Raw genomic sequence first — 22,760 nt, forward strand, 5'->3', positions numbered from 1 at the left:
CAGTCACATGGGTACCAGGAAATACACTCCCCCATGCAAAGGAAGCAGAGACAGTCACATGGGTACCAGGAAATACACTCCCCCATGCAAAGGAAGCAGAGACAGTCACATGGGTACCAGGAAATACACTCCCCCATGCAAAGGAAGCAGAGACAGTCACATGGGTACGAGGAAATACACTCCCCCGTGCAAAGGAAGCAGAGACAGTCACATGGGTACGAGGAAATACACTCCCCCGTGCAAAGGAAGCAGAGACAGTCACATGGGTACCGGAAAATACACTCCCCCGTGCAAAGGAAGCAGAGACAGTCACATGGGTACCAGGAAATACACTCCCCCGTGCAAAGGAAGCAGAGACAGTCACATGGGTACCAGGAAATACACTCCCCCGTGCAAAGGAAGCAGAGACAGTCACATGGGTACCAGGAAATACACTCCCCTGTGCAAAGGAAGCAGAGACAGTCACATGGGTACCAGGAAATACACTCCCCCGTGCAAAGGAAGCAGAGACAGTCACATGGGTACCGGAAAATACACTCCCCCGTGCAAAGGAAGCAGAGACAGTCACATGGTACCGGGAAATACACTCCCCCGTGCAAAGGAAGCAGAGACAGTCACATGGGTACCGGGAAATACACTCCCCCGTGCAAAGGAAGCAGAGACAGTCACATGGGTACCAGGAAATACACTCCCCCATGCAAAGGAAGCAGAGACAGTCACATGGGTACCGGGAAATACACTCCCCCGTGCAAAATTGGTGGTTAACCCAGACCAACAAACAGCTGTCTGTCCTCCCTACTGATTCTGATTCCAGTATCAAATCATTGGCCCAAATGGCACAGCACTCTCCCTATCTGTGTTAGCAGCAAGATGGCTACCATAGTGTTGAGCAGCTGCATTCTTATTGGTCAGTTCTCCTGCATTTGTATTTAGGTTATTAGAGAGAAGTAAGGCGCATGATTGGATGGTTTCATGGAGGGTTTAGATTCCCTGCAATATGTCACTAATCCAGAGCGTGTAAGTGGGTCGGGGAAGGTTCTGCAGAACACAGATTGTTCCTCACCTACAGCCCCCGACGTTGCTCAGATACTCACTGCAGAATTTGTCCCCCCCCCTCCCTGACGCCATGATCTCATCTCCTGCGGGTACTCAGTACTAATGGGATCTGTCAGGCTGCGTAGTAATCCCATCCTGCTTTCTAGGGCCGGACCTCTCACCTCTTTCATTTCCCTTAATTGTTCTCTGGGGGGAACCTCGGCTCTTTCATTTACAGCTGGAACCCAAATGTTTGTGCCCCGGCAGCAACTGTGGCCCCCGGCCAATCACTAAGCTCCCCTGCCCTCTGGTACCTGCGCCCAGAATTGCAATGTTATTTAAAGGCAAAGCAAAACATTTTTCGCTTCATTCTTTCTCTTGCTCATCCTTCATTCAAACAGTCTCTCACTGAGGTCTAAAGGGCTAATATTTAACTCAGCCTGCAGCCTTGTGCCTTTATATGGGGGGCACAGAACCCCTCAGTGACTGCTAATATCCTTATCATTTACAGTAGGGGGTACATTATCCCTTATAATACATGAGTGATACTCAGAGTTCCCTGTATAACTCAGCCTGCAGCCTTGTGCCTTTATATGGGGGGCACAGAACCCCTCAGTGACTTCTAGTATCCTTATCACTTACAGTAGGGGGTACATTATCCCTTATAATACATGAGTGATACTCAAAGTTCCCTGTATAACTCAGCCTGCAGCCTTGTGCCTTTATATGGGGGGCACAGAACCCCTCAGTGACTGCTAATATCCTTATCATTTACAGTAGGGGGTACATTACCCCTTATAATACACAAGTAATGCCTTATATTCAGGGAAAGCTGCACTGCAAAGGATTCCGTTGGGCGTGTAAGGGTTAAATTGGTTCCATTCACGGAAACTGCACAGTTCTGACTCCCCACATCAATATTTAATGCCCTTTAGATGTTTCTCTTGTTGCTTTTATCTTTCATTGTAGAAATCTGATGACTTGAGGGTTTTTATTTTTTGCTTGGGCCGTGAGTGTTTGTCTTTCTAATAAGGTTATGTAAAGCGCCGCGGTGTCTCTGTAGTTATGGGACGGTCCCTGGGGGGGTGAGCGTGGCCCCTCGTGCCATAAAGATCTTATTGTACGTGATATGTGTTTCCTACAAGGGCTGAATCCATCACTATGGGTGAAAGGTTCCTCTAAACAGGACAGTAAGTTGGCTCATTCACTGTAAACTGATGGAGCTGCCATACTGCCTGTAGCCACTAGGGGTGCTGTACTCTGACTACTCTATGTACAACTATATGTAATTCTCCTTTACAGTTTCCTCATCACCTCTTTGGCAACCAAAGAAATGGTTCCATTCATTGTTCTACCTGCAGCTGGCTGAAAAAAAGCCCATTGCTGATTGGTTGCTATGGGATAATGTCCATAGGCAAATGTGCCCAATGTTAATAAATGAGCCCCTGTGTGATGTGCTGAGGAAACTGTATAGGAGAATTACATATAGTTGTACATAGAGTAGTCAGAGTACAGCACCCCCAGTGGTTTCAGGCAGTACGGCAGCTCCATCAATGTACAGTGAATGAGCCAACTTACTGTTCTCTTTCTATGTACAGAACATAAAGGGGAAGTTTACCATTCTTTTAATATGCTATAGTATTATTATTATATTTATTATTATTAATATATAATAATAACACTTGTTTATAAAGCTCCAACATACCCCGCAGCGCTGTACAATAAGTGGTTTTATACACTGGACATACAGAGTAACATGTATCGGTTATTGATTGCTTTATAAGAGGTGAAGAGAGCCCTGCCCAAAAGAGCTTACACTCTACAAGGAGTAACATATAAAGCAATCAGTAACCGATACAGGAGGGGAAGAGAGCCCTGCCCCAAAGAGCTTACAATCTACAAGGAGTAACATATAAAGCAATCAGTAACCGATACAGGAGGGGAAGAGAGCCCTGCCCCAAAGAGCTTACACTCTACAAGGAGTAACATATAAAGCAATCAATAACCGATACAAGAGGTGAAGGGAGCCCTGCCCCAAAGAGCTTACAATCTACAAGGAGAAGGGGTTGATCCACAAGGTGTGAGAATGGCCTGTTCTCAGCAACTGTATTTGCCTTCATATTTTTATAGGTTTTTAATTCTTTGCCTTCCAATTGTGCCTCTTTCCAGCTCTCAAATGGGGGTCACTGACCCCGCCAACAAAAAATACATCAATATAAAGCTTTAATTGTATTGCTGTGGTTACTTTCTATTCCTTATGTTTCTATTCAGGCCTCTCCTATTTATCTTCCAGTATTTTATTCATACGACACTGCCTGGTCGCTAGGGTAAATTGCACCTTAGCAACGAAGCAGCTGTTAAAATAAGTATTGGAAAGCTGCTGAAAAGGGATGTATCAATTATTGAAAACCCATAAAAATGCAGATTGCCTTTGGATATCACTGTCTGCATTATACTTATGTTAAGGTTAACTTCCCCTTTAATCTGCAGTTCGGCACAGCCGGAGATGCCAATTCCTGAATTATTTTTATTGGTTGGCCTTTTTTGCAGGACCGTAAATTAAGCAAATTAGAGCGCCAGCGGTTTAAGGAGGAAGCGGAGATGCTGAAGGGGCTGCAGCACCCGAATATCGTCCGATTCTATGACTTCTGGGAGTCGTGTCTGAAAGGGAAGAAGTACATCGTTCTTGTTACGGAGCTCATGACATCGGGGACCCTAAAAACGTGAGTCTGCTATTGGCTGCTACAAACCGCGTGGCTATTGGCTGCTACATATCCTGGGCCTGGGTGAGCAATCCGCTGCCCTCCGGTTATTGCTAAACTATAACTCCCAGCAGCCCTTGTCTGACAGGAGTTGCTGGGGGGGGAGTAGATGAATCTGAAGAGAAGCAGCTCCCCAAACCCTATTATTTACACTGATGTTAACAGAATTCATAAAACCAACTGGGCCAAGGGAGACATTTAATTTCCTTCTGAATTCTGCCCCCCCCCGGTGTATTGGCGCCGCATCAGTGGGTTTTATCTGCTTCTCAATATTAATGGCGTGTGTTTGGCTCAGGGTGATGACTTGTCTGATTCTCCCCTGCTCAGCAACTCTGTTACTATGAATGGAAATTCTACTCATTAGCAAGTATAAATCTGTAGCAGTAATGCGCCAGCAACTGTGCAACTGTAGCAGGAAAGGGGATCTCACCATCAGCATAGGAAGGGGTTCCTTACTGTAAGGGCAGTCAGGTTATGGGGTTCCCTACCCAGAGAGGGGGAATGAGTGATACATTGGGGGTGGGGAGGAAAGGAGATCTCACCATCAGCATAGGAAGGGGTTCCTTACTGTAAGGGCAGTCAGGTTATGGGGTTCCCTACCAAGAGAGGGGGAATGAGTGATACATTGCGGGTGGGGAGAAAAGGGGATCTCACCATCAGCATAGGAAGAGGTTCCTTACTGTAAGGGCAGTCAGATTATGGGATTCCCTACCAAGAGAGGGGGAATGAGTGATTCATTGGGGGTGGGGAGGAAAGGGGATCTCACCATCAGCATAGGAAGGGGTTCCTTACTGTAAGGGCAGTCAGGTTATGGGGTTCCCTACCCAGAGAGGGGGAATGAGTGGTTCATTGGGGGTGGGGAGGAAAGGGGATCTCACCATCAGCATAGGAAGGGGTTCCTTACTGTAAGGGCAGTCAGGTTATGGGATTCCCTACCCAGAGAGGGGGAATGAGTGATACATTGGGGGTGGGGAGGAAAGGGGATCTCACCATCAGCATAGGAAGGGGTTACTTACTGTAAGGGCAGTCAGGTTATGGGGTTCCCTACCAAGAGAGTGGGAATGAGTGATTCATTGGGGGTGGGGAGGAAAGGGGATCTCACCATCAGCATAGGAAGGGGTTCCTTGCTGTAAGGGCAGTCAGGTTATGGGGTTCCCTACCAAGAGAGTGGGAATGAGTGATTCATTGGGGGTGGGGAGGAAAGGGGATCTCAACATCAGCAAAGGAGGAATATGTTTGTGTTTTTTGTCTCTTAAGCGAGGAGGTGTGTTGGTCTCAGGAAAGGGCCCAATCTCGTTACCCCCACATTCCTGGGTTTCAGTTTCCCTTATGCTAGTGACATGCAGTGGGCGCTGGAGGAAAGGCTGATTCATGCCGTGTACGTCGTGGGGCTCATTTATAAAGACTGGGCAAATCTGCACCTGGGCAGTAACCCATGGCAACCAATCAGATGTTTGTTTTCATCAACCAACTTGCACCTTGCTTAAAAAAATCTCATCACTAAATGGTTGCTATGGGTTACTGCCCAGTATTATTTTGCTTTTAAAGGGGAAATGCACTTATGTTTGTGAAGTGTTGACGATGGTTAGTAAATATGGGACACATGACCAACTCTGCATATTGCCCCGCCCCCCTGACTTTTTCAGATACCTGAAGAGATTTAAGGTGATGAAGCCCAAGGTCTTGCGCAGTTGGTGCCGGCAGATCCTCAAGGGGTTAATGTTCCTCCACACGCGCACCCCTCCCATCATCCACCGGGACCTCAAATGCGACAACATCTTCATCACTGGACCCACCGGCTCGGTGAAAATCGGCGACCTGGGCCTGGCCACCCTGAAGCGCGCCTCCTTCGCCAAGAGCGTCATAGGTACCAGCGGCGCGTTCGTACAAACCTTCCCCTTAAAGGGGCAGTCCACTTGTAGTATGTTATAGAATGGCCTATTCCTAGCAACTTTGCAATTGGTCTTTGTTATTTATTTGTTATAGTTTTTGAATCATTTGCCTAGTGGGCTACCCTTTGTAAAGGGATGTGCTGGCCGCAGATTCGAGTGCAATGATTGGCTGGGAGAGGGTTGGTTCTGTCCGGGGATGCAATGGTCATTAACACTGTGCGGCCCGCAGGCACCCCCGAGTTCATGGCCCCCGAGATGTACGAGGAACATTACGACGAGTCGGTGGACGTTTACGCCTTCGGGATGTGCATGTTGGAAATGGCCACGTCGGAATATCCGTACTCGGAATGCCAGAACGCGGCCCAGATCTACCGGAAAGTGACCAGCGTAAGTCCCGCCCCCACTAACCGTAACGCTAGATTGACCCTTTGTTTGCTTGTCCCCTGGGAGCCTGGGGATGTGAGGGTTAATTCCCAGAGGATCATGGGAAGGCCATTAATGAAGCACACAGGGGCAGTTAAACCACATTTCCCAGCATTCCCAGCTGCGCCACAAATGCCCCTGTAAGCTTTGGGGATTTCTAATGGGTTTCCTGTTTGCCCAGCACTTGGCCCTGGGGGTCGAGTGGCCCCTGAGAGCCCCTATCCCATCACCAGAGCCCTCGAAGAGTTAAGTGTTGCGCGTCCGGCCGTTATCTAGAACAAAGGAACAATCGGAACTCGCAGAAATTCCAGTGAGGCACAAAGAAGTGATACTTGCCCTTTATTCTTCCGTGGGACCCCGGGGGGGGGGGCAGAGAGGGTTAGAGAGAGTGCAAGGCTACTGGGAGTAATATGTGCACATACATGTGCGTGTGTGGGTATATTTAGCCCAGGGAGTGAATAATACATAGTAACTGCCCCGAGGGGGGTGGGGGGGGTTATATAATCTCCATTAACTGTGCCATATGGGGGGGCAGCGTTGGCTCTGCCTGTCACATCTCCTCAGTGTGAAGCTGAATGAGCCTCGGAGTCTTTGCCAACAGGGTGCAGCCCATTTCTCTTAGCCCTGTGCCCCCCCCATACCTGTGCCCCAGTCACATGGGTACCAGGAAATACACTCCCCCGTGCAAAGGAAGCAGAGACCGTCACATGGGTACCAGGAAATACACTCCCCCGTGCAAAGGAAGCAGAGACAGTCACATGGGTACCAGGAAATACACTCCCCCGTGCAAAGGAAGCAGAGACAGTCACATGGGTACCAGGAAATACACTCCCCCGTGCAAAGGAAGCAGAGACAGTCACATGGGTACCAGGAAATACACTCCCCCGTGCAAAGGAAGCAGAGGCAGTCACATGGGTACCAGGAAATACACTCCCTCGTGCAAAGGAAGTAGAGATGGAAGTACTGCCCATACCACTATAAAGTGCCCCACAATGTGCCTAGGTGGCAGTGAGTAGCTTTATGTGTTATAATGGCAGAGTCTGGTTGGTAACAGGCTAAAAAGAAATCTGATTGGCCTTGGCCCAGGATTATTTTTATGAATTAATTATCTATGTGTTTAGCTGTTTCCCTGCCCCAGGTTGTAATACAGTGTGGCCTTAGCAACCACATATCAGTGCCAAACCAGGCCTTAAAAAGAAAATGGGGGGGAAAAAAAAAAAATCCCCAAAACATAAAAAGACCAACTGCAACTTGCCACAGTCTCTCAGCATGTTCACTAGCTAACTGTGGCTATCCAGATGTTATACTACAAATGCCAGCGAGACGCTGGGTCCTGTAGTTCAGCAGCCCCTGCTATGCTGCACTGCCCCCCTAAACCCCACCGTGGGTGCTGCCCCAGGGTGGAGCTAATGATGGGACTCGGGGATCGATGTGCCACGGGCAGAAGCGCGGTGCCCCCGTGTCCCTGACCTGCTGAAGGGCAATTTGCTGCTCATTGGAGCACGAAGATCATTTTGAGATCTCGATGAGAGTGCGGGGCCCAGTGGCATCACCGAGAGACAGATCAGCGCCGGCGAGACTTAATCCAATCAGTTTCCCTATTCAGTCAGGAATTAACCATCAGCCAATGAGCCTTCATGTAATTAACTCCCAGTCACCTGCAGCGTGGGGTAACTCCCCACAATTTACTGTGCTTCCTGGGAGTATCCCAGAGTCACCCTGAAACATCCCCTCTGGGTAGGGAACCCCATAACCTGACTGCCCTTACAGTAAGGAACCCCTTCCTATGCTGATGGTGAGACCCCCTTTCCTCCCCACCCCCAATGTATCACTCATTCCCCCTCTCTGGGTAGGGAACCCCATAACCTGACTGCCCTTACAGTAAGGAACCCCTTCCTATGCTGATGGTGAGATCTCCTTTCCTCCCCACCCCCAATGTATCACTCATTCCCCCTCTATTGGTAGGGAATCCCATAACCTGACTGCCCTTACAGTAAGGAACCCCTTCCTATGCTGATGGTGAGATCCCCTTTCCTCCCCACCCCCAATGTATCACTCAATCCCCCTCTATTGGTAGGGAATCCCATAACCTGACTGCCCTTACAGTAAGGAACCCCTTCCTATGCTGATGGTGAGATCCCCTTTCCTCCCCACCCCCAATGTATCACTCATCTCCCCTCTCTTGGTAGGGAATCCCATAACCTGACTGCCCTTACAGTAAGGAACCCCTTCCTATGCTGATGGTGAGATCCCCTTTCCTCCCCACCCCCAATGTATCACTCATTCCCCCTCTCTGGGTAGGGAATCCCATAACCTGACTGCCCTTACAGTAAGGAACCCCTTCCTATGCTGATGGTGAGATCCCCTTTCCTCCCCACCCCCAATGAATCACTCATTCCCCCTCTCTGGGTAGGGAACCCCATAACCTGACTGCCCTTACAGTAAGGAACCCCTTCCTATGCTGATGGTGAGATCCCCTTCCCCCACCCAAATGAATGCATCATTCCCCCTCTCTTGGTCACATGACCCTTCCCTGGGATGCTAATGGATAGATATATTTTAGTGACGGTTTCTATTAAAACCCCCTTTCCCAGCGAATGACTGGTTCATGTTGAAACATTTATTAAGGTTGGGGCATTTGCTGGTTACTAAAGGAAATCTTTACATAATGACAATAAATTTCCCCGGGGAGAGCCTGGGGGTGGGGGGGGGGGGGGTAATAAGCACTTTAGCTCTGTGCTTTATAGTGACAGGCAATGGATTTCTGCCCCCCCCCCCCACACGCCCCATAACCCTGACTAATTGCATTATGCGCCCAGTAACTGTCACATGTCAGCGCCCGTATGAATCTCCTGAATAAGCAATGGGCACGTGGCTATTTGTATGCGCTGAGCCTGTGTGTGCGGCAGCAATCAATTCCCCATCTTCCCCCTGCGCATTGCCCTGCCTGCCGCCGCCTGTACCGTGCAGTCACCCCACTGCACCCCAAAATCTCACCTCCTTTATCAGCTTTTGGCTGCAGATGGTTCGGCTGCCTGATTTTACATTGTTACAGATAAACTTGTGATTATGTGGGGGGGGGTGGCATTGATGAGATTTTCTGGCTGCTTCAATTACTAACTAGGATCAGCTGACTGTCAGGGGCGGGGAATGATCCTAAATGGCAATTCTGCTGCAGGGAGTTATTCTCGTCCTCTCTTATGTGATAATACTGTGTGTCTCCGACAGTGCCATGGGGGCATATTTTATTGTTACACATCATTATTGTGCCACAAATATTCATTCTGTACCCTTTAGTATCAGGGTACAGATTATTGTATGCCCAGAACATTCCCTCTCTGTATATTTGTATTTATACATATGGGTAGGGGGTGCCATAGTGTTTCCCTTAGGCAGTACAGTATGGGGGTACAGCTTACTGTGTGCCCAGAACATTCCTTCTCTGTATATTTGTATTTATACATATGGGTAGGAGGTGCCATAGAGTTTCCCTTAGACAGTACAGTATGGGGGTACAGCTTATTGTCTGCCCAGAACATTCCTTCTCTGTATATTTGTATTTATACATATGGGTAGGAGGTGCCATAGAGTTGGCGCTGTGCAGTGACCATGTCTGTGTTTGACTCCTCAGGGGGTGAAGCCCGCGAGCTTTGATAAAGTTGCAGACCCGGAGATCAAGGAAATCATCGGCGAGTGCATCTGCAAGAATAAAGAGGAGAGGTGATTATTGGCGCCGGGGGCGGATTAATACAAATCGCTGCCAGTCCGGGTTCGGCTGGGAATCGGCGCAAGCGAATGTGAATCCATAGAACCCTAATAGAGACTTCCCCCATAATGGAGCCAGGGTCGGGCCTGATTTATTCCGCTCAGGTCTCGGCAGTTTATTAGCAGTGAGTCAGCGGAACGTCGGCAGCACCGGCACAGAACGCTGTCAGGGTTTTCTCTCTTTAATCACAAACAAATTCCCTTTCAGGGAGGGAAAGTGCTGATTCCTGACGGAGAGGAGTATTCCGGCTGTATAAATCACTGCAGCTCCATCCAATAGCGCATCAGCGGCGCATCAATCATTTCCTGCCTCTGTGGGGCTGATTGTGGCAAGAATATCGGGGTGCAGCCTGATCATGTAGCTTGGGGTCCGGCTTCTTCCAGTCAGACATTAGTGTTAGAATTAACAAAGAAAGATGTAGGGTTGGGGCATGGTTTATACTGCCGGTCAGACTCCATTTGTATCGGCCTCTGCCGGTCAGACTCCATTTGTATCAGCCTCTGCCGGTCAGACTCCATTTGTATCAGACTCCATTTGTATCAGCCTCTGCCGGTCAGACTCCATTTGCATTGGGCTCTGTTGGTCAGACTCCATTTGTATCAGCCTCTGCCGGTCAGACTCCATTTGCATTGGGCTCTGTTGGTCAGACTCCATTTGTATTGGGCTCTGCCCGTCAGACTCTATTTGTATCAGCCTCTGTTGGTCAGACTCCATTTGTATCGGCCTCTGTTGGTCAGACTCCATTTGTATCGGCCTCTGCCGGTCATACTCCATTTGTATCAGCCTCTGTTGGTCAGACTCCATTTGTATCGGCCTCTGTTGGTCAGACTCCATTTGTATCGGCCTCTGCCGGTCATACTCCATTTGTATCAGCCTCTGTTGGTCAGACTCTATTTGTATCAGCCTCTGTTGGTCAGACTCCATTTGTATCGGCCTCTGTTGGTCAGACTCCATTTGTATCAGCCTCTGCCCGTCAGACTCCATTTGTATCGGCCTCTGTTGGTCAGACTCCATTTGTATCAGCCTCTGCCGGTCAGACTCCATTTGTATCAGCCTCTGTCAGTCAGACTCCATTTGTATCAGCCTCTGCCGGTAAGACTCCATTTGTATCAGCCTCTGCCGGTCAGACTCCATTTGTATCAGCCTCTGCCGGTCAGACTCCATTTGTATCTGGCTCTACCGGTCAGACTCCATTTGTATCAGCCTCTGCCGGTAAGACTCCATTTGTATCAGCCTCTGCCAGTCAGACTCCATTTGTATTGGGCTCTACCGGTCAGACTCCATTTGTATCGGGCTCTACCGGTCAGACTCCATTTGTATCAGCCTCTGCCGGTCAGACTCCATTTGTATTGGGCTCTGTGAGTGCCCCAAAGGGGCCGGATGACCGAGCCTTTGATGTGAGGTGCCCAACTTATGCCATAACAGAAAGCACAGCCTCTCCCTCCACAGCCCCTGTAATACAGCAGCACAGTTTCTGTGGGTCTCCCCCATAACACCACCCCCTTATTCCCCTACCCATTTGTAATGGATCAGCACAGCGTGTTCCTTGGCACCCCTTGTAATGGATCAGTACACAGTCTGCCTTGGCGCACACTGCAATAGGTCGGGGTAGCTTCTCCTTTATCTCCCCTTTTATAGGTTCAGCACAGCTCCATATAACTCCCCCCCCCCATCATTATAATTGATTGCCCCCCTGGACCCCAAAAGGATCACACAGCTTCTTCCAGTATCTTCCAAACATTTGCTGTAATGTTTGGCGTCTCCAAGCCCCCCAAAAGCCATACATCAATTACTATAATGGACCTATAATGTAGATATATTGGGAAGTTCTAAATCATTCATTAATATAGAATTCAGTGGGAACTGCAGTCAGACTTCTTACCCCCCCTCATTGCCTCCACCTCTGTTATTGGGGTGCAGCTCGTACATGATGTTCTGGATAACAGATCCCATATGTGTTGCTAATACGGGAAGGCTAAGTTGTCTGATCTTTCACAGATATGGAATTAAAGACTTACTAAGCCACGCCTTCTTCGCGGAAGACACGGGGGTGCGGGTGGAGCTGGCAGAGGAAGACAACGGTAGAAAATCTTCCATTGCCTTAAGGCTGTGGGTGGAGGATCCCAAGAAGCTGAAAGTCAAACCCAAAGATAACGGCGCCATCGAGTTCACTTTCGATCTGGAGAAGGAAACTCCTGAGGATGTGGCACAAGAGATGGTAAATGCCCCCCCAGCAATGAACTGGTCGGGGAGGGGGGTCCCGGGGCAAAACAGACTTTGTGGGTCACATTGTTGTAGGAGTGCAAGTCTGGTGCTGGGGGCACAACAGCTAATACTAAAGGGCTTCGGGTTTGGCAACATTGATATAAAGGGTCATTTGCCCCTCTCTCTATTGCCCCATTGCCCTCTCCTACCAGGTATCATCAGTTCTACTCACAACCACTGTGTGAGGAGCCCGGGGCAGTCACTTGTATTTGCCCCCCACTTGAGCTAGTCCTGAGTTGTATGCCTTCCCTGCTTGCAAGAGCTTACAATCTAAAGGTTTGGGAAGCAGTGGAGAGATGCGGTTGCTATAGCAATGTTACAGAGTGTTTTAGAGGATGAGGGCATTTCGCCCATCAAGAAGTGGGCAATGGTGCCATCTTACCCTTATATAACATGGCCGCCTCATCTCTGCCATGTGATGCCACTGACCAATGGGAGCAGGCCAAATGGCAGTTAGTTCTCAGTAACAGGAATCGTCACGGCGCTGGTCCAGAGACAGTTTGTATTGATTTAGGGGGGAAACTCTGTGAGGGTCCGCAAGGGTAAGTGCTACCTAGCAACTAAAGGGGATACTTTGGGGGGCGGGGGGGTTGCACCCAATCCAGTACATTTGAATCTTGAACCGAATACAAATCCTAACTTGCATATTAAAATTGCATGCAGTTGGTTTATTTAACCTTTCGTCTGGTCGAAATGGCAAAATACAACCCCCCCATATTCTCTCTGCTCTTTAGGTGGAATCCGGGTTCTTCCATGAGAGCGACGTGAAGATTGTGGGCAAATCAATAAGAGACCGAGTTGCGCTGATCCAGTGGCGGAGAGAGAGGATCTGTCCGGGGGAGAATGAGGCCTTGGAGCAGCCGCCAGTAGTGCAGCCGCCACTCGCCCCCTTGGCACACTCCTCCCACATTGCCCCCCACATCCCCCCCGAGCCAGAGGAACTGGACACCGACCAGCACTTGTATCAGCCCAATCTGCCAACCAGCATCACATCTGTTGCCTGTAGGTATCTGCCCCTGCCTGTGGGTATCTGCCCCCTGCCTGTGGGTATCTGGCCCTAGCACCACCACATGGCATAGACTGTGAGCCTGACCCCAAACATCACTGCCCAACCTCTCTAATGCTCTTGTGGCTGAATGGGAGCAACTCCCAGCAACACTGTTCCACCATCTAGTGGGAACCTTCCCAGAAGGGCAGGGGCAGTTATAGCAGCAAGGGGAGGGGCAACTTCATATTAACCGCTTGGTTAATGCAATATTGGTGGGGGGGGGGGGGGGGAGCAGGCAATGCATTGGGCCGGTGCCACAAGCCTGGTAGAAAGAGCAGCAGAATCTTCTCTATTTATAGTTCTGGGACATTTCTGTGTCTGTTGTTTAACTGGGGAGAACACATTTGCAGTAATTAGAGTCCGTAACCTCTATACCCCCCCCCCCCATCAATAATAGGGAGATAATTATGATATTTCATTTGCTTCTTAGCTCTCAGAACCCACTGATGGATCAGCCTTGGGGGCTGTAATTTTGTGAGAAATGGCTCTGTATTGTGCAGTTTAGCACCACGTTGGCCGCCCTGCCAGGGCTAATGGATTGGCCTAATCACCTATTGTCTTTCGGCAGCCGACGGCACGTTTGACAGCGGCCAGGGATCCACCGTGTATTCAGATTCTCAGAGCAGCCAGCAAAGCGTCATCTATTCCTCTCTGCCCGACTCACTGCCTCCGGCCATCCAGAGGGTCTATAGCCCCCCGATCCTGGAAGGTCAGACCGTGCCACACTTTGGGCAGTACCAGCCGCCTCCCACGGTAAGTCCAGCCCGGTTGTAGGAAGGAAGGGCCCAAACGGAACGACCTCTCCCCATTCCCACAAATTCACTCCATTCCACTGAATGTTTTCATTTCTTCCTCTCTCTAATGTGTGGCACCGTAGCTGCATGTTATGCCTCCATTCGTTCATGAGCTTTTTGGGACGTCCAGTTCTACTCGGTCGGTCGGGTTCAGTGAGGGGGGTGCCGGTAATTGGGGAAGAAGCAGCCGGGTTGCACTTGAACTAAAGCCATGTAGGAACCCGTGCCGTATCCAGTGCCGGTACCAGAGCCACAAGCAGTTCCACCCTATGAACCGGACACGGGATCCTTTGCCTCTTAAAGGGCCGGACTGTGCGAGTTGCCTCTGTTCTGCCACAACTTCCCCCACTGAGAAGAAGCAGCTGCTGGATGTTCCCCTTGAGTTTTGGGGTAACCGCCGATACAGTGACTCCGTAGTTCCATCCGCAATAATTCCCGAGTTAAGGACTTCGAAATCTGCGGAACACGCGTTGGTCGATATCCTATCGCAGCCATCAGGCCCTCGGGAGTCCCTTGTACTTGGTCAGAATGGCAGTGATGTGGGTATGCAGGACATCCCGTGCCACAGATGTTCCTCACAGTTGTGTAATTCCTCTACAATATCCCACCCATGTCCATACAGCTTAGGTAAGCCCTCATCCCCCTGCTGCCCTCCTGCCCCCCAGTGCTGCCCTCCTGCCCCAGGCAGCAGGATATATGGGCACAGCTTAGATCTAACAGGACTCCACACATTGCTCCATGCCATCATTGACCAGAAGACCCAACCTGCTTCATTGAGAAGAGTGAAGCCTTTGGGAGAAAGTGCCCCGAAGACTGAAGAGCTGTTAGATCTAAGTACCCCAGAGAGGGGTGAAAGCCGTGGTTCCACCAGCCCACCTACTAGATCCAATGCCAGAGAATTGGTAGGTGGGATCAGGAATAAATTCCTCACCCTGATTGGTTAAAAAGAATTCTGTGTGTGTCCTTTCTACCCCACACGCCTTGTTATACCCCCGTGTCTCTGGACCCCTCACGCTTCCGCAGCCCATTTTTGTTGCGATCACCAACCTGCATGTCTGAGACGGAATCTAGAATAAAAAGACTCCTGATTGGATACTCTGCTTCCTTGTTTTACTCCGCATGTGGGCTTTCCTGGATGCCAGCTCCCACAATCCCCTTCTACACCAACGCTCCCCAACCTTTTTTGCGCCACGGACCGGTTTACAACTGCCGCAATGAGAGGTGGCCCGCTGCAACACAGCCCCTCACTGGTCTGGGGGCCCCTGTTCTACACAGAGCCATTAATAAGCCCCTGTGAGGGTACAGAAGGCAGGCACTATGGCCATCGTGGAAAGAATTCTGTTATTCTGCGCTACTTGCCCCCCAACATTCAGCCCCCACAAAGCCCTTTCTATGCATCAGGGGCAGAAGGTTCAGGTTTTCCACCTGACCCAATGGGCTCATTTTCTCTAATCGCTTTAAGTCATGTTCTCTCAGCGCAGCCAATCACTGGCCCCCAGTGCCGCGTCTTTCTATCAATCACGCGCCGCTCATACGGTTTCTCCATATGGAGAGAGGTTTTTTTTTCTCCAGCCGCTGATATTAAGATGCTGCATCGTTTCAGCAGGCGGAAATTAACTTGGGCCGCGGCTATTTTCCCTGCGCTGGAATTGCCCCCGAGCTCTGAGCCATCGGCCCATTTTAATTAGAATTCTCCTATTGTCCGTAGCTCCTTTTGTACAGCCTCGGCCCTGCTGCGCTTCCAATGGGAAAGCCTGATCCTGCCCCCACTGGTTATTGTTTCTTGCCCTGAATTTTTCAGGAGTCGGAACTGGTGCAGAACAGATTCAGTTGCGTTTTATGGGGTTTTGGGTCTCTTGCACTTATGGAAATCTTATTCTCACATCTTCCTTTATGTTCCCATTATCTGGGCTGAACCAGAACCTTCCTTTCCTGATTTTGCATTTCCAAAGAAGCGCAGACTCACCCAGGGAACACCGATTATTATCCCACTGGTCACTTGGGCAACTCCAGCGTAAAAAATGCCTCTCACGTGTATGGCCCCGCCCCGAGCCACCCCAACCCCACCCACCAGAGGGACTGCTGTTTAAGTACAGTAATTCCAATCATTTTTATACCAATACAGCACTGGCTTTAATATAGAGATTAAAGGGCTTAGTTCACCTTTAAATTATCTCTTACTATGATGCTGCCACTGAATTCTTTAGCTCTTGTTTTTTTAGCAGCTTTCTAGTTTGGAATTTTATCGTCTGGTTGTTAGGGTCCTATTTACCCTAGCAACCAGGTGGTATGAATGAGCGATAGGAGAAGGGCTGAATAGGAACAAAACAATAACATTGTAGCCCCACAGAGCAATAGGTTTTTGGCCGCTGGGGTTAGCGATCCCCAGAAAGATGGAAAGAAGCAAAAGAAAAACAACGACCAAGAGAACAGTCGCTAAGAATAGACCTATAACTAATGTTAACTTTAAATGTAAACTTTCCCTTTAAACTGTTTATTGTTCTCTCAGTGTTCTGATTCTCCCCCCCCCCCACCCCCCCAGGCCTTGGCACCAGCAGTTTTTCTCATGCTGAGCATTTCCCATTGGCGCCCATCAGTGTCGGCATCACTGGCACCTCCGATACCCCCTCTGCCCGCGCCATATCGACTCTCTCTATTGTTCCCTCAAATGACTGATCTGATCCGCGGGTCTCTGTATTTTCTTATGCAGAACCTCCCTAAGCTCCTTGTAATGGCGCTGACTCCCATTTGTACCTGTGTGGCCCCCAGCACTCACCCCTATATTATAAAAATGTCCGATAAATGTGAAATATTAGAATTATGTCTGTTCTTTTTCTCCATTAATTATACCATTTCCATAACCCTCCCAACCCTCTTGTTTGAAGTGATTTTGTTTGTTTTTATTGTGTGCCCAGAACATTCCTTCTCTGTATATTTGTATTTATACATATGGGTAGGGGGTGCCATAGTGTTTCCCTTAGACAGTACAGTATGGGGGTACAGCTTATTGTGTGCCCAGAACATTCCTTCTCTGTATATTTGTATTTATACATATGGGTAGGGGGTGCCATAGTGTTTCCCTTAGACAGTACAGTATGGGGGTACAGCTTATTGTGTGCCCAGAACATTCCTTCTCTGTATATTTGTATTTATACATATGGGTAGGGGGTGCCATAGTGTTTCCCTTAGACAGTACAGTATGGGGGTACAGCTTATTGTGTGCCCAGAACATTCCCTCTCTGTATATTTGTATTTATACATATGGGTAGGGGTGCCATAGTGTTTCCCTTAGACAGTACAGTATGGGGGTACAGCTTATTGTGTGCCCAGAACATTCCCTCTCTGTATATTTGTATTTATACATATGGGTAGGGGGTGCCATAGTGTTTCCCTTAGACAGTACAGTATGGGGGTACAGCTTGTGTGCCCAGAACATTCCTTCTCTGTATATTTGTATTTATACATATGGGTAGGGGGTGCCATAGTGTTTCCCTTAGACAGTACAGTATGGGGGTACAGCTTATTGTGTGCCCAGAACATTCCTTCTCTGTATATTTGTATTTATACATATGGGTAGGAGGTGCCATAGTGTTTCCCTTAGACAGTACAGTATGGGGGTACAGCTTATTGTGTGCCCAGAACATTCCTTCTCTGTATATTTGTATTTATACATATGGGTAGGGGGTGCCATAGTGTTTCCCTTAGACAGTACAGTATGGGGGTACAGCTTATTGTGTGCCCAGAACATTCCCTCTCTGTATATTTGAATTTATACATATGGGTAGGAGGTGCCATAGTGTTTCCCTTAGACAGTACAGTATGGGGGTGGGGCTTATTGTGTGCCCAGAACTTTCCTTCTCTGCATATTTGTATTTATACATATGGGTAGGAGGTATTATATTGTTACTGATTTTACTTTGCCTTTATAGCCTGGGATACAAGTTGCTACTGGCACCCTCCCGGGTCTTGGGCAGCCGCATTACCAAGACCCCGGTGCCCAGTACCCGATGATGCAAGCGAATGCCATTCCTTCAGTGCAGTTTGCTCAGTTACAGCCAGTGTTACCTGGACAGGTAAGTCATTCTGATCTGCCATGTTGTGGGTAGAGCAGGATGTTAATGTGGGGCATTAGGGGAATTATTCATTTTTTTTTTACATTTTTTTTTTTTTGTCCGCACCAAGCCGCATCCGGTCGTACAGCAAATCCCGGCACCTCAGGGCATCTGCCCCATGCAGTCAGCCACTCACCCCTTCCCACAGTACCAAGCGCCCCTCGCCCAAGTGGCAGTGCCACAACTGAAGCCTCTCCATATCCCTCCTGTGCCCGCACAGCAGCGCCCGGTTCCTGCCACCCAGGTAACGCCCCAAGGGGAGACTTTCTGTATTTGTTGCACTGCGCCCCTTCTCTTCTTCTGTGATTCCCCCTCCCTACACTTAGGGGCACATTTACTAAGCAATATTGATATTTTTTTTTTAATATTGTTTCTTGAAAAATTCAAGTTTTTCTAAAATAACTCCCATAATTCGTGGTTTATTAATGTTTAGTTAACTCTTTTTTTGATCAGGTTTGATCTCTCAAGTACCATTGAGTTCTATGGAGGCTGAGAATAGTAGGGGAATAGAATAGTCAGGGACAGCCTGTCCTCGACACATTTTCAAGGGGAAGTTAATCCCCTTATTGTTTTCTTTTTCACCCGGTTTCAAGTGAAACTTGAATCACATTATTGTTTTCCAATGCTCCTAAAATGGCCACTGGGGCACTTCCTGTTTGGGGAAAAATAGAGAGGATTCACGGACATTTAACATCTGTTCGAACTCGAATTTTCGAGTTTTAACGTTACTTTTGGCTTGAAAATTGTGGGATTTTCTAATGTAAACTCAAAATTTTCAGACGAATGATTCAAGCATTTTTGTGACATTTTATAAATAAAACAATGATCGAGTTTAATTCGAATTTATACAATGTGTTTATACGTCTTTCAAGGCCAGAGAAAAACAAATATTAGTAAATCAGCCCCTTAGTGAGAGAACATGAAAAGCATTATGGGAACTGGAGCCTTGAGTGTAGGAAACCCCTTGGCACTGGGGGCTCCATTGGGCAAATATATTGCTTTGTCTCCTAAGAGTGTTGGACTGGGGCTCCTAGGACCCACCAGAGGTCACTTCCACAGTTAGGTGTAGGCGGGGCTAAATGTAATAGGTTTATACAGACCTATATTGGAAATAAAGGGGTGATGGGAATTATTTTTGACTGGGGCAGCTCTCTAGCAGGCCAGGCCAACCCTGGGGCTAGGTGCGGCGCTCTTTAACCCTTCTGTGGTTCAGTATTTGGCTGAATCCAAAAATAGTGGATTGGGTGCATCCCAAAATTAAACTTGAGCCAATAGTTACTGGGCTCATTACATAGCGGGTTGGTATATGAATGGAGACCCCTATTGGCAAAGGACAGGAAGTACCATTTGGGTGCCTAGGAGGAGCAGAGCCTTGTAGCCCAGACATTAGGCAGGAGGTTGTACTTGATTTTCCACCCTCGGCTACTATGGGGGGCCTTGTATCTATATGGTGTATTTTTGGGTGGGCAGGAGGGCCCCATAGGCTGTTAGTGAAGCACCGGAATCACCGGGGACGCACACTTGTGCTGGGATCAGATCAATACAATGAACTTTTTCATTCGTGTTCTTGTCCATTGTCTTTCAGCTTCCACCGTACCCTCTCATTCCAGCAGTTACTCCTCTCGCAGGACTAGAGACTCTCCCTGGCGCCAGTCTCTCTGACTTTCCCGCTGTCTGTGTTACCCCATTACCTGCCCCCTGTCACTACTTTCCCCCAGGCATTGTGGTGGCCAGTGTCCCATTGACTCCTGCCATAGCCCCACCCCTGCCTTTGCAAGCCATGAATTCGCAGTTGGTACTGTCCTATGAGACTAACATAGTCCCAAATGTGCCAGTGGGCACGGTTCCATTGCTAGCAGCAGCCGGTGTCCCAACGTTACCCACCCCACAGGCTGTTTCCCAGCATCCCCAAGTTCAGCAGTTCCAAACATCCTACCCACCCCTCATTCAGAGTGATGTTCCCTCTCAAAATGTCTCCCATCAAGCAACTGTTCCACCTCCTCAAACCCACCATCCGAGCATCCCTCATCCCTCTGACCAGGCCTCGGCCGGGGCATGTAACCAGGTAATCCTTTCCTGCAGTTGTCTTTCTACTTGTACCTTTCTGCTCTTGTGTGGCACCCCCTGGCCAAGTCACATGTTTAATTGTGTGAGTGGAAAGTAGGGCACAACTAAATACTAATAAGTTTCTAGTTTTTAAAAATGGATCCCGTTTTCACCATGAGAACTATAGGCCTGTTAGTCTGACATCAGTAGTAGGAAAGCTTTTGGAAAGGGGTAATAAGGGATAGGATACTTGAATACATATACAATACTATTAGTTTGTGCCACATGGGTTTATGGGTAACAGATCTTGCCAGACTAATTTAGTCGCCTTTTATGAGGAGGTGAGCAGGAACCTCGATGCTGGAATGGCAGTGGATGGGATCTACTTGGACTTTGCTAAAGCGTTTGATACAGTACCTCACAGAAGGTTATTGATAATATTGAGGAATATTGTATTTGTACTTGGATAGAGAACTGGCTACAGAGTGGGGGTAGACAGGACATTGCAAGATTTGGTTTGGGATTCGGCCTTTTTCAGCAGGATTCGGATTCAGACAAATCCACGTGACTGGCCCAATCGAATCCTGAAACATGACTTTTCAGCAAATAAACATGGACGTTGAAAATTGTTTTACTTATTCACGTTCATTTTTCGGTTCTCTTTAGCCTTATCTGCATATGCAAATCAGGATTCGGATGCGGTTTGGTATTTAGCCAAGTTTTACAAAGGATTAAGGGTTTGTCAAAATCCCAAAATAGTGGATTCGCTGCACCCCTAAATTGGGCCAGTGTTGTTGGGGGGTCAGTCCTTGGTCCCCTGCTTTGTAACTTGTTAATGAATGACCTGGAGGGGGGCACTGTAAATGCTGTCTCTGTTTTTGCTGATGACACTAAATTGGGCAAAACTATAAGTTCCATGCAGGATGTGCCGCTTTGCAGAGCGATGTCAAAACTGGAAAACTGGGCAGCAAACTGGCAAATGAGGTTCAGTGTTAAATGCAAAGTTTTGCCCTTGGGTAGAAATAATATAAATGCAAGTTATACACTAAACGGGAGTGAGTTGGGGGGGTCCTTAATGGAGAAGGATCTGGGGGTATTTGTGGATAACAAGCTGTGTAACGCCAGGCAGTGTCATTCTGTGGCTACTAAAGCAAATAAAGTGCTGTCTTATATAAACAGGGCATTGACTCAAGGGATGAGACGTAATTTTGACTCTTTATAGGTCCCTGGTATTGTCTTTTTGCGGGACACTATCCCATGTAGGTTCAGCTTCTTGTAGGATCCGCATCCCCTTACGTTTAGCTTCTTGGCTGACTTTTTCACACGGGTGTTGGGCAGAATTTGCTGTTGTTTAGTCGAATCCATTCTTTCCTCCACACAATATACAGTGTTCCCTGTGCCACCAGCTGCCACACAACCCCAAAGGATCATGGATGATCTACCCCCATGTGTAACCATTGGTAAGGGGTTTCCTTACTCATGAAACTAAGTTTGTATCCAAACAAACCTTTGGTCCAAGAGTTCCATTTGTCCTTCATCAGCCCCACAGCAGTTGTTTCCCAGAAACGCCCTCCCCGTTTCTATAGATGCTGCTTTGCATACCCCAGGGGCTGCTGATGAGGGGGCAGGTAAGGTCCCTTCCATGCAGATCATGGTTGTGTAATGGTGCCACTCCATTCCTGTGCCGGCCATACCTTCCTTGGCAGCCATTGAGCCTTTCTGGCCAGTTCTATTGCTGTGACTCCCACATTTCTCCCTGCTATTTCTTGGTGACATTACTAACAGTGGAGATTGGGGAGCTGGAAGCAGTTTGCTTATGTACGTCTTCCCCTGATTTGTACCAATCGGCTTCATTGTCACAACCTTGGAGAAGCCAGGGTTGCTGAATAACGGCCCAAAGTTTGGGGGGGGGGTGGTCAGAGATTTTATTTATCTCTGCATTTGTCAACAGGGAACACCTCCTAATGGCTATTGAGGCCTTATGAGGTAATTAGGGGCAGGGACCTTAGGGAAAAAAACAGTATTTATCACTTATCAGAAGGGGACCCAATACACTGGGGCTTATTTATAAACACTGGACAAATTTGCACCTAGGCAGTAACCCATAGCAACCAATCTGGGATTAGATTTTTCCAGCCAGCTGCAGGTAGAGCAAGAAAAGCAAACTTCTTTTTTTTGTAATTTAAATTTTATTGATTTTATAGAAAGAAAAAAGAAAAGCAAACTTCTGATTGGCTGCCATGGGTTACTGCCCAGGGGCAAAGTTACCCCCAGTGTATCTTTGCATTAATATCTGCACGTATGATTTCTAACACACGGATTCCTGCCCTACTTTCCACTTACACAACTGATAATAATAAGTATGTAATTTGGCCAGAGGCGCCCAACCAATCACATGCAGCTGTGTATATATTATATTGTACAGGGCTCTGTATAAATAAACTGATGATGATGATGTAGACATAATGAATCTCTGCTCTTGAAAGAGTAGAATATCATCCATAGGAGCGAGGGCACACAGAGAGGGTCGCAGGGGGGCACACAGAGAGGGTCGCAGGGGGGCACACAGAGAGGGTCGCAGGGGGGCACACAGAGAGGGTCCCAAGGGGGCACACAG

General features: G+C 48.3%; 1 protein-coding gene across 6 annotated transcripts in view; it reads left to right on the forward strand.

Moving 5' to 3' along the window:
- The window catches only part of wnk2 (WNK lysine deficient protein kinase 2), a 65,684-nt gene that overhangs the window by 13,336 nt on the left and 29,588 nt on the right, over positions 1-22,760 (forward strand). For 3 of the 6 annotated variants that reach the window (XM_031901287.1, XM_031901289.1, XM_031901290.1), the window contains exons 3-12: positions 3,586-3,758; positions 5,444-5,664; positions 5,919-6,076; positions 9,744-9,832; positions 11,877-12,096; positions 12,878-13,145; positions 13,760-13,944; positions 17,915-18,058; positions 18,168-18,341; positions 19,683-20,162. In XM_031901287.1, the coding sequence (XP_031757147.1) occupies positions 3,586-3,758; positions 5,444-5,664; positions 5,919-6,076; positions 9,744-9,832; positions 11,877-12,096; positions 12,878-13,145; positions 13,760-13,944; positions 17,915-18,058; positions 18,168-18,341; positions 19,683-20,162 (2,112 nt within the window). The remainder of the gene's footprint in view (positions 1-3,585; positions 3,759-5,443; positions 5,665-5,918; positions 6,077-9,743; positions 9,833-11,876; positions 12,097-12,877; positions 13,146-13,759; positions 13,945-17,914; positions 18,059-18,167; positions 18,342-19,682; positions 20,163-22,760) is intronic. The other 3 variants (XM_031901288.1, XM_031901291.1, XM_031901292.1) reach the window with 3 other exon arrangements.

This window comes from Xenopus tropicalis, chromosome 4 (assembly GCF_000004195.4).
Source record: "Xenopus tropicalis strain Nigerian chromosome 4, UCB_Xtro_10.0, whole genome shotgun sequence".
NCBI lineage: Eukaryota > Metazoa > Chordata > Amphibia > Anura > Pipidae > Xenopus > Xenopus tropicalis.